Below are 12,788 nucleotides of genomic sequence, written 5' to 3' on the forward strand. Positions count from 1 at the left end.
TATTCAATTGGAATACCTATGTTTATCGAAATTAAAGAACATCCAAAGTCCAAATTCAATTTGAAAGATAAAATTAAATAATAATAATAATAATAATAATAATTTGATCATCTACCGTAAGCAGACGACATCTCCCTACAAACATCCTTCTCTGCACGACTTGAGGAAAGATTAGATGACGGACATGACGAGAGTTACATCATTACTTAAGTCGTCAAATGAAATAAGATTGACTGTCTGTTAATATTCATTTAAAAAATGCTGAAAACATAAGGGTTCAGTTAAATATGAAAAAGTAGTAAAAGAAATTTAAAGTAATATATTAAAAAATTTCAATAATATAAATGAGTAATAAGAGTTATGGATGCCAATTGAAATGGCACATTTGGGCATTTCAAATATTTGAAGGGATATATGTACAAAATTATATATGTGCAATAATGAAACTTAGTGGAGAGAAAATGCTATTTCCATCATTTGCAAGAATATATATGCAAAAATTCCTTCTTTTATATCATCGCTGTCGTACCGTTGTTGAGTCCCTTTTGACCGTACAAAGCCCGTCGATCCTAAATCCAAGGGTTAGAGTTTGAGCATCACAAGGGGCGTTCCGATGTAGGGAGACGCAGACGCACAACTCGAACGAGCCTTAGCGCGGGAGTCGGAGAGGCGAGCGCTTAAATGACGGGGACGAACCCTGTTTTGGCTTGGGGACCCCAAGAGAGCCATCGGCAGAATTGCCCCGTTGCGCTCTGTTGCGCCTCCCCCCACCCCACCTCCTCCCCTTCCATCCCCATGAGCTCCCCCCAGTTCTCCATTACCTTCGGATCGCTCGCCCCGTTCCGATCGTTTTGGTGGGTGCCGATCGCGGTTTTGGTTGGAAAAACCGGAGTTTCTTGGATTCATAGAGAAAGATGCCTCTTTTTGGTTCATTTTGTTATTTTTTATGTTGAAATTTACATGAGGATTGGTTTTGATGGATTTATAGATTTTGATTCGAAGATCTGAGGGTTCGGGGATGGGGGTGTCGGTGGATAACATTCGGGGGCTCGTGTTGGCCATGTCGTCCAGTATTTTCATCGGATCGAGCTTCATCGTGAAGAAGAAGGGGCTGAAAAGAGCAGGAGCTTATGGAGTCAGTGCAGGTCTTGCCTTTCTTCATAGAGAATTATTAGTCTTTGTTTCTGTTTTATTGCTGTTGATTTGATCACGAAAGCTTTTCAGAATTTACCCTAAATATGCCGTTTTTGGTAAACCGGGAATGGTACCCTGTGTCTTACAGAATCAAACTTCATTGTCAAGACATTGTCTCTTAGTTTGCATACGAGTTGTAATATTTTCCATAGCTTGTAATTGCTTTTTATGTTTTCCTTTCAACATTTCAGGATCGGGAGGTTTCTCATACTTGTATGAGCCTCTATGGTGGGCTGGAATGCTGACCAGTGAGTACCATGTTCAATTTTCCCATTTGTTATCTGAAGGAGTATCCGAGTGTTCCTAGACCTGACCGATCGTAATATATGACAGCATTGTAACAATTGTTAAACTTTCACTTGATCTTGCATGCACAACAGTTGCAAAGAATTTCTCTGCCATCAAATTTCCTGCTTTAATTGTGGATAAACAAGGATTCACTTCTATAAATTCCATAATCCACACTTGAATAAATGAACAATTTGTTAATGGTGTTGGTATGTAGAATCAGACAATTCCTAATTGGCTAGAAACAAACTGATTATGTCTAAGATATATTTGGTTCTTAATTTAGGCCAGAATTCAAATATTTTTTGTGAGGATCACTTGTTCCGTAATCTATTATCATCTTCAGTCTCAACCAAGATAAGTGTTAATGAAGGGTATGTTTTCACAATACTGGAAAATGAGAAGTTAACCCCATCAAGAAATTTCTAGGTACCATACTTGAGTGCTTATCATTGAATAGTTTGCTTAATCAACTTTGACAATTTGGAATTTTTGGCACCAAGTAGCTTTGTCTATCTGTGGTTGTATCTGGCTATGTTTTGCATTTACAATTGTGGCAAACTAGTTATGGAAAAGAGACAATAAGAGTGTTTGAAGTCAACTTATAGAAATGTTTTTATTGCATGTGGAGATTCAACCTCAAGCTTAACTTTGAGAATAACGGTCTTTCACAAGGACAAGAAAAAGAACATATTTCAAGAAAATTCAAATTCAAATCATAGTGTCACCTGCATATTGAACACAATTGATAATTTTGGTTGATTATTTGCTTCATGAGGAATGCTACACCTGTTGAACCTAAGAAGGAACATACTAGTCATTTTGGGTGGCCTAACATTAAGTCTCCTACCAATGAGTTTGGGGAGACTAATTTATGCAGCCTAACCTTGCAAGCAAAGAGGCTGTCTGATGACTTGAATTATTATCACTCACATAATAAGTAACCTAACCATGGCACCAAAGCTCACCCTCACCATTTATCATTTAAAAATATATGCTAACCCTTTGAACCTAAAACAGATAATTTGATGGGCATAATTATATGAATTTTTTCCTTCATATAATAACTCTTTTATATTCTTCACTTAGCAGACTTGATAATTTGCAACTAAATGGGTTTATATTGGTTAGAAACAGGACTTAACAGCATGTAATTACTATTTTGCTTAGATCAATTCTATTTATGCTTGAATTTTGTGTGAGTAGTTCTCTTTGATTTGATCACATAAGAGCACTTATAACTTAGAAAAGAGGGAAAGTTTTGTTTATCTCTTTTCACTTGAAACCACAGATGCAAATATGTTTGTATTTTGTCTTCTAATCCACCACACAACTGTAATTTTACACTGTTGCCCAGCATACTGTATTGGTCAATGATGCACTTTACATTGTATCAACTTTTACTTGTACTCTGACAATTTTGGTGATTCATTTCTGGAAACAATTTATTGCCTCCTGCATTCTGACAACTCTGGTGATTTATTGCTGTTAACAATTACTGCCTCCAGTGATACTTGGTGAGGCAGCTAACTTTGCTGCCTATGCATTTGCTCCCGCAATTCTTGTGACTCCTCTTGGAGCACTTAGTATAATTGTCAGGTATGGTGAAAACTGTGTCAGTCCTGAAATTAACTTTTATAAGCCAATCTAAAGTATTTCTAACCAAAGCTATCCTTTACAGTGCAGTGCTCGCTCATTTCATGTTGAATGAGAAACTGCACATATTTGGTGTCCTTGGATGCGTTCTTTGTGTTGTGGGTTCTACCAGTATTGTTTTGCATGCTCCAATAGAAAAAGACATTGAGTCAGTTAAGGAAGTGTGGTACCTTGCCACTGAACCAGGTAAGGCCGATCCAGATGCTTTTTGTCATGGTGGTTTTCTTAATGTTTTCATGTTCATCCAGATTTGCTCATATGGTACATGCATTTTATGAATTTTCAACATGAAGCTTGGTATACTTCTTCTGATTAAAAAACGTCTGCACTTTGCAAATCTTGGGACATTCTGATTTCAGCAAACTAATAAAGTAATTTCTTACCTTCAGGCTTTATTTCTTATGCTTGTGTGGTCCTGTTCTTGGTCATTTTCTTCATTGTCCAGCTAGTTCCTCGTTATGGTCAAACACATATGGTGATATATGTTGGAATTTGCTCACTCATGGGTTCCTTGACGGTACTTTGGCACACCACAAAATGTACAAGTTCTTTTTTTTTTTGCTTCCATTAGTGTTATCTCTTCTTTTTTCTGTCTGTGCAGGTTATGAGTGTAAAAGCAGTGGGCATTGCTTTAAAGCTAACTTTTTCGGGGATGAATCAATTTGTCTATGTCCAGACTTGGATTTTCATACTTGTCGTAGTAATGTGTTGCCTCATGCAGATGAATTATCTGAACAAGGTAACCCAGTTTTGCAGCTTGCATATGTTAATCTAGAAACTTCTTCAATAATAACATTTTCTTAATTAAAAGGTAAATAGTAGTTAACATGCATGGTAATTTTAGGTAAATATAATAGATGGAGGAGGAGGGGAGGGAGAGATATCGAGAGAGAAAGGGGGAGACAGAGAGATCTGTTTAGACATTCTAGTGGTTAGTGCATAAAGATGTCTCAACAGATCTCTTATGGTCCAGAAAAGTATCAAAGTTGGTATATATTTTGAAACCTTGATAACCTAGTTGTGAAGTTTGCACTTATGCTAGCTTTTTAATTTCAGTTGATTAGTTTGCTCATAATAAATTATTTGCACTAGAAGTAGCAATAGTAAGCCCAAAAGATAGCTGATGATAAGTTACTGAAAACCTATTTCTTCTTCATACTGTATGTTTTAATTTTAAACTATGTTTAGGTGGACTAGTTATAGGAATATTGTTTGCTAGTGATATTTCATAATCCCATCAAATGTATATAGGTGTGACACTAAGCTAGTTACATATTACTCCTTAGTTAGCTACTTTTAGCATCCTGATCTCTACACTTTAAAAAGTTATATTGGCATCCCTATAATTATGAAAGTGAAATATCTAGGTTCATTTATCCTAACAATGTTAGTTTTACTAATAGAAACATGAAACCAAAAGATAAAATAGTAATTTTAACACTAGTTAGTGGTAGCGAACGATATTAGTGGTGGCGGACGATGATGTCGCTGAGGGTCGCGGATGGTTGTTTTGGATGAGGAGAGCGACGGTGAGAGGTAAGAGCTGCTTTGCATCTACATCGACACTGACGCAGAGCGACCCTTACCTTTTCGTTCTTCTCATCCACAACAGCCACCCGTGACCCCTAGTGGCGTCGCCATCTGCCACCATTGACGTTGTTCATCACCACCAATTAAAATATTAAAATTATCTTCTTATCCTTTTATTCATGTTTTTGTTGGTAAAATCATCGACATTATGATAAATAGACCTAGATGTTTTACTTTTGTAACTATAGGGATGCTGATGTAACTTTTTAAAGTATAGGGATCGAGATGCTAAAGGTAGCTAGTATAGAGGGTAATATATAATTAGCCCTATAATACCCTTCCTATTTTCGTCTGTATCCTATATGCATGATTGGAATAGGATGCTACCTTTCTATTTACTTATGCTGTTAACAATTACATAATGAAAAAGTGGGCAACTTTAAAATATGCTAAACAAAATGACAAGGTTTTTCCGGTATTGGTCGTGTTTGACACCTGTACATATGTGATAAACACTTAACTAAAAAAAAAAAGCAAATACATATCATGTCTAGAATTTATATATATATAAAATGCTTATTAGTCATCGTCTATATCTTCTTATAGTCATTTTGACAATATATCATCCCGTAACTTGATGGATGCATAATGCGATAAAACTCTTATTCAAAGTATGCAAGAGAAAATCATACATGAACTCCAGCATCACATAACATAAAATATTCATGCACTCTCACACCGTACATCGTATATACAAATATATAAAACTTTTCATAATAGATGCTTCATAACATAATAAATGCATAATAAGGAGATAAAATTTTAATTTTAAGTAAAACATAACATGTCCATGCGAGTATAATTCGTAGTGCATGCTATTAGAAATCATAATACATTTATGAACTTTAATATCACATTTCATAACATATATGAGCACTCTCACACCACACGTCATAACATATGCACTTCCACGTTATATATTGTACCATGTACATACACTCCCACATCGCATGTAAATATGTTCGTGCACTCCCACATCGCACGTAATAGCATGCATGTACACTTCCACATCGTATGTAATAACATGCACGTGCACTCTCACATTACATGTCATAATATATATATGCACTCCCATATCGCACATCTTGATAAATACGTGCACTTTCACACCGCATTGTTATGGACTTAGCTAGAATTGCTTAAGTCGTGAGGTATCCTTACGGTAATTGTCACGGACTTAGTTAGAATTGCCTAAGTCGTGAAGCACCTTTGTGCCAACTTCTCAGACTTAGTTGAGATTGCCTAAGCCATGAGACGCCCTTGCAATATATGCGTCCGCAAAGTGTCAGCCTAGTTATAACCTCATGCAGGTCCTGAAGGACTTGTAAAATAGCAAGTTGATTAGTTTGAAAACAAGTAGCGGACAATTCCTGACGTCTCGTGAAGAGGGAAGCTTTACAAGCAATTCAGTGAGCATCTTAAATGCAAGAGAGAGAAGAAAGGAAGGAGAAAATAAGGACTTTAGAAGGTTGAACGAACAGTTGCAAGTCCGCAAACAACTGCTCATCGGGTTGTCACGGACTTAACTGGAATTGCTTAAGTCGTGAGGCACCCTTGCGGCAAAGTCACGAACTTAGCAGAAGTTGCCTAAGTTGTGAAGCACCCTTACGCTAACACCTCGGACTTAGCTGAGATTGCCTAAATCATGAGGCGCCCTTGCGAAATATACGTCCACAAAGGTTCAGCCTAGTTGCAAACTCGTACAGGTCCCGAAGGACCTATAAAACAGAAAGTTGATTAGACTAAAAAAGAGCGACGAATAATTCCCGACGCCTCGCGGAGAAGGAAGTTTTATAAGCAATTTAGCAAGCACCTTGAGTGCAAGAGAGAAAAGAGAGAAAGGAGAGAACAAGGACTTTAGAAGGTAGAACGAATAGTTGCAAGTCCACAAACAATTGCTCATCGGGTGCCGGGTGCGAAGGCAAGTTCCCATCAAGTTAACGTATGAACTTGTAAAGATTTTTCAACACCCGATAATATACCGAAGCCTCATCCATCCCAGTGCCACTCGGGGGGTTCCAGGGTGCTGAGATGGCTGATGTTTCACGTGCAGCTGCGACTTATAGAAAACAAGCCACGACATGTGAAAACGGAGCTGTTTTGGGCAGTTTGGGTCGGCGCGACGAGCGGTCGCACTACAGTGCTACAACCTGTTCGAATATGTATTTTTATAAGCAAAAACACACAAAACTAAGGTAAAACATGCTGCCATGTCTTAGTACAAGCATGCAAAAGCGACGAACGGTTCGTTGAACGAAGTTGTTGTAGGTGCACGATGATCGTTCGTGACATTCTCCCCCACTTAAACTGTCAACGCTTGTTGGTAGTTATTGATGGTTGCTTCTTTATATCGTAAGGCATCTTCAGGCTCCCAACTGGCTTTGTTTCGGGGAAGCTTTCGCCATTTCACTAAGTACTCGGTCTGTTCAGCACCATTGGGTAGCTTTATCTTGCGATCCGCTAAAATGGTTTCAACTCGCTTTTCATATGAGGCTCTGGTGGGGGGTGGCCGAGTTGGAACACTTTGGGAAGTATCTTGCGGATCTGAGTGGTAGGCTTTCAAGTTGTTGGCATGGAAAACATTATGAATTTTAAGCCATGCCAGCAGTTGTAACTTGTAGAAGATGCTGCCTACTCTACTGATAATTGGGAAGGACTTTTCATACTTGCGCACCAATCCTTTGTGTACTTTATTCCTTTGTTCCTAAAGAATTAGAGTGATGCTGGTTGGAGCTTTACCAACACCAAATTGCCGACTTTGAACTCCTGCGGCTGCCTTCCCAAGTCTGCTTCTTCATCTTTTTGGCCGCCTTCTCCAAGTAAGCTCGCGTAATATCTGTATTTCGATGTCATTCTTTTGCAAAGTGATATGCTGACGGACTATTCCCAGTATACTCAATAGCCAAGATGTGAGGTGTTGACGGTTGTTGTCCTGTAATGATCTCGAATGGGCTCTTGTTGGACGCAGAGCTCCGCTGCAAGTTATAGGAGAATTGAGCTATGTCCAATAGCTTCACTCAATCTCGTTGGTTAGCACTCATAAAGTGCCGAAGATATTTCTCAAAGAGCGAGTTTATCCTTTTAGTTTGGCCATCCGCCTAGGGGTGAAGGCTTGTGGAGAAGTATAACTTAGACCCCAACAATTTGAATAGCTCGGTCCAAAATCGTCTCAGGAACCGAGCGTCTCGATCACTGATGATATTGTGTGGGACTCCCCAATACTTCACCACATTCTTCATCATCAGCTTGGCTGACTCCTCTGCTGAACAGTGTAGGGGTGCAGCAATGAAAGTTGCATACTTTGAAAATCGATCGATCACCACGAGTATTGATCCGAGTCCCTCAATTGCCGACAAGCTTGATATGAAGTCTAAGAAAATGCTCTCACACGACCTTTCTGGTATGGGCAACGGCTCTAAAAGTCCCACCGGCTTCCGCTGCTCCACCTTATCTTGTTGGCAAGTGAGGCATGTTCGAACATATTCCTCCATATCAGTCCTCATCTTTGGCCAGTAGAAGTCCCTCTCCACGAGAGCTAAGGTTCTGTGAATACTCGGATGTCCAGCCCAAAGGGAGTCGTAATACTCTCTTAAGAGTTAATGCCTCAAATTGTCCACTTGAGGAACATAAGCCCTATTCCCTTTTGTGTAAATGAGTCCCTCCTGGACTCAAAATTGTTATGCCTTGCCTTCTTTAATGAGTTACAACAGGGTTACTGCCTGAGGATCATTGTACAGTCCATCCCTGATCCTGGAAAGGAAAGTGGAGTGCAACTGACTTGTTTGGCCTCTGCCTTCCAACTGTATGGAATTCATTTCCACTTTCTGACTCAATGCATCAGCCACGACATTTACTTTTCTGGGCTTGTACTCCATTGTCATATCAAACTCAACCAAAAAGTCCTGCCATCGTGCTTACTTTGGGGAGAGTTTCTTTTGAGTTTGGAAATAACTCAAAGCGATGTTGTCTGTCCTCAGCCCAAATTACGATCTAAGAAGGTACTACTGCCAAACTTGTAGATAGTGGACCGCTGTCATCTCCTTCTCATGCACCAGATACCGTCGCTCGGTCTTGTTGAGCTTGCGGCTCTCGTAAGCCACTGGGTGACCCTCCTATATGAGTACTCCTCCAATAGCGAAGTTTGAAGCATCTATATGGACTCCGAAGGGCTTCCCATAGTTCGACAATTTGAGCACTGGTTCTTTCAACACAACAACCTTCAGGTCTAGGAATGCTGCTTCACATTTGTCAAACCACCTCCAAGGCTGCTCCTTCTTCATGCTCTCTATCAGTGGAGTTGCACGCTTCAAATACCCCGCTATGAAGCACCGATAGTAGTTGACAAAACCAAGGAAGGATCTCAACTCTGGCATCTTCTTTAGAGTTTGCCATTCCGCAATAGCTTGCACCTTTGATTTGTCTATCCGAATGAAGCCATCATTGATTCGATGCCCCAAAAAAAGATCTATGTTTGAGTAAAGTAGCACTTCTCCCTTTTCATGAACAAAGTGTTCTCCCTGAGAACCTTGAAAATTGTTCGAAGGTGCTCGATATACTCCTCGAGCGTTTGGCTGTAGATGACGATATCATCTAAGTAGACGACCACAAACTTATCCAAATACTCTTTGAATAGTTGGTTCATAAGAGTGCAGAACATGGTCGGAGCGTTGATTAAGCCGAAAGGCATCACCAAGAACTCAAACGCTCTATACCTGGTCATGCAGGTAGTCTTTGCTTCGTCGCCTTCAACAATGCGCATCTGCCAATACCCTGATCGGAGGTCGAGGTTGGAGACATACTTGGCTTTGCCTAATTGGTCGAACAAGTCCGCGATGAGCAGGATGTGTTTATTGAATGCTATGCGGGGTCAAGTGGGGGAGAACATGAAGACAAAACCATAAAAAGTAGGAAGCAACGAGCTGATGTACGTAGACATTAAGCTCAATGGCCAAACGACCCATGTGATGGTGGACACGGGTGCTACCCACAACTTTATTACCGACCGAGAAGCAAAACGACTTGGGCTGATCTTGGAGAAGAACCCAAGTCGAATGAAGGCGGTGAACTCGAAGGCCAAGCGAATCTCCGGGTTGGTAAAGAGAGTTTCCATCAAGATCGGAACATGGAGCGGGTACTAACATGATGACGATGCCACTAGATGACTTCCAAGTGATTCTTGGAATGAAGTTCATGCACATAGTGAAGTTGGTACCAATGTCGTTCCTAAACTCCCTATGCATGATGTGAGGTGACGACCCCTATGTGGTTCATGTCTCTCGGAGAGGAACTAGGGAACCCTAACAGATATCGACATTACAACTAAAAAAAAGGGTACGAAAAGACGAATTAACATTTGTGGCCACTATGAAGCTAGAGCCAATCGATGTGGAGGCCATTCATGAACCTGCTGTGGTGGCTAACGTGCTGAAGGAGTTCACAGACGTCATGCCACCCGAGTTGCCGTAGACTCTACCGCCACGCAGAGGCATTGATCATCATATCGAGTTGGAGCCAAGAGTGAAACCTCCAACGAGACCACATACCGCATGCCCCCTCCTGAGTTGGCAGAACTCAGAAAACAGTTAGATGAATTGCTAAGCAGTGGTCTTATCCGCAGTTCTAAAGTACCATTCGGAGCCCCAGTTCTCTTCCAAAAGAAATAAGATGGGAGCCTCCGACTATGCGTCGATTATCGAGCCCTCAACAAAGTGACGGTAAAGAGCAAGTATCACAATGCTCTCATCCGGGGTCCTTGCGACTCCTCATCATTACTGCTGGATTTTGAACTACTCGAACTAAGAGCGACAGCCCTGCCCTTGTCCGATTTGGGGGGATGAATAGAAGCTGTTAAGGCATTAAGTGCTTACTTTTGTAGGCACTCTCTCGTAATGTGCGACCCTCCACACAAGAAGCATCCGTCAGGTTTTGGGGCCTTGCCTTTTGAGCTTGGCCCTTTGTGGGAACTCTTCTTCCTTTGTTCATTCCCAGGCTCCTTCCCTCGAGAATATTTTGGGGGGCGATTTCTTGAAGATTGTTTCCTTTCTCCCGGGTCCTCAGAGGTAACAAAATCGGTGAGCCTTTCTACGGCAGCAATTGCCCCGATCACATCGGTGACATTCCTTCAATGCAGTTCTTGTTGAGCTCAAGGCTTCAAACCATCGAGGAAGCTGAACAACATATCCTTCTCGGATATGTCTTGTATGTCCAGCATTAGTGCAGAAAATTGCTTCATATAGTTTCCTCCTTACGACGAACTCTGTGTTCTCAAGTGGAAACTGAGTTCTCAACTCCCGCTTTAAGTCCTCCCATGTGTCCACCCAACACCGACCTTGTTGGATCTCCTCCCAACGGGTTCACCACCAAAGTTTTGCATCCCTATTCAAATACATGGTAGCTATCGAAACTTTGGTTTCTTCAGAATTAGGCCTTGTAGCTCGAAAGTTTTGTTCTATGTTGAACAGGAATTTTCGAGCTCTTTAGCATCTCTGGCACCTCTATAACAATGCGGCTCGGGTACCCTCAAGTTTTGTAGCGGTGCAACGTGGGTGTTGCTCCCTCCTGCATTCAGTGCCCTCGTGAGCATGGTCATCCTGGAAGTAAGTTCTGCCATGACTTCGTGCAGATGTTGCACAGAGTCTTTGGTGTCGTCTGACAGTCGGTCAACTTATGCCTCAACCTTGTTGATCCGAGATTCAGCTTCTTCTTGCGAGCTCTCTACCTCGAGAAACTTTCGTTGGCCATGGTAGAGTTCCTCCAAGCTCGCTTCAAGAACATCCAAGCAGGTTTCCGCCACTGTGAGTCTCTCCTTATGACTCTTTTTCTTGGTTGGCACTCCAAATTATGTCTCCTCCGCTCGCGGAGAGTAACCAACTTCTCGCTCATCATGTTCGCTACCATGGTCCTCCAACGTGGCTCCACCAATATGAGAGTGAGTTTGCACTTGTAGCCCACCTACGGTTGCTTGGGGCAATGGTCCGGCTTGCCCCGCCTTGCTCGATTCGCCACGATGCTTGGCCATGGCGAGATTGTAAAGTTTCTTCGTTGCTTGCTCGAATTGCTTGCTTGCTCTGATATCACAATGTCACAGACTTAGCTGGAATTACCTAAGTCATGAGGCACCCTTGCGGCAAAGTCACGAACTTAGTTGAAGTTGCCTAAGTCATGAAACACCCTTATGCCAACACCTTGGACTTAACTGGGAGTGCCTAAGTCATGAGGTGCCCTTGCGACATATGCGTCTGTAAAGGTTTAGCCTAGTTACAACCTTGTACAGGTCCCGAAGGACCTGTAAAACAGAAAGTTAATTAGATTGAAAACGAGCGACAGACAAGTCTCGACGTCTCGCGGAGAGGAAAGCTTTACAAGCAATTCAACAAGCACCTTGAGTGTAAGAGAGAAAAGAGAGAAAGGAGAAAACAAGGATCTTAGAAGGTAGAACGAACAGTTGCAAGTCCACAAACAACTGCTCACCGGATGTCGAGTGTGAAGGTAAGTTCCTGTCAAGTTAATGTGTGAACTTATGAAGATTTTTTAACGCCCGATAATATATCGAAGCCCCATCCAGCCCTGTGCCACCCGAGGGGTTCCAGGGTGCTGAGATGGCTAACATTTCGCATGCAACTGCGGCTTGTAGAAAAAAAGCCGTGACATACAAAATGGAGCTGTTCTGGGCAGTTCGGCCCGGTGCAGTGAGCGGTCGCACTACAGCATTGCAACTTGTTCGAACATGAATTTTTACAAGCAAAAACATACAAAACTAAGGCAAAACATACTGCTATGTCTTGGTACAAGCATGCAAAAGCGATGAACGATTCGTTGAACGAAGTTGTTGATGGTGCGCGACGACCGTTCGTGATAGGGTGTCGAGCACGAAGGCAAGTTCCCGTCAAGTTAACGTGCGAACTTGTGAAGAGTGTTCAACGCTCGATATTGCCTCGAAGCCCCATCCCTCTTGGTGCCACCCGGGGGTTTCTAGGGTGTTGAGATGGCTAACGTTTCGCGTGCTACTGCGGTCTACAGAAAATAGGCCATTGCATACGAAAACAAAGCCATTTTAGAGC

The 12,788-nt window shown here is 41.6% G+C and overlaps 1 protein-coding gene across 1 annotated transcript; it reads left to right on the forward strand.

Moving 5' to 3' along the window:
- Positions 1-515: 515 nt before the first annotated feature.
- Positions 516-8,244, forward strand: LOC135596463 (probable magnesium transporter NIPA2). Its single transcript, XM_065088507.1, has 8 exons — positions 516-854; positions 989-1,145; positions 1,386-1,442; positions 2,991-3,081; positions 3,164-3,324; positions 3,528-3,655; positions 3,740-3,877; positions 7,999-8,244. Exons 2-8 carry the CDS (start codon positions 1,019-1,021, stop codon positions 8,242-8,244), a joined length of 948 nt encoding a protein of 315 aa, XP_064944579.1. The 5' UTR covers positions 516-854; positions 989-1,018.
- Positions 8,245-12,788: the final 4,544 nt, after the last annotated feature.

This window comes from Musa acuminata, chromosome BXJ1-11, assembly GCF_036884655.1.
Source record: "Musa acuminata AAA Group cultivar baxijiao chromosome BXJ1-11, Cavendish_Baxijiao_AAA, whole genome shotgun sequence".
Taxonomy (NCBI): Eukaryota; Viridiplantae; Streptophyta; class Magnoliopsida; order Zingiberales; family Musaceae; genus Musa; species Musa acuminata.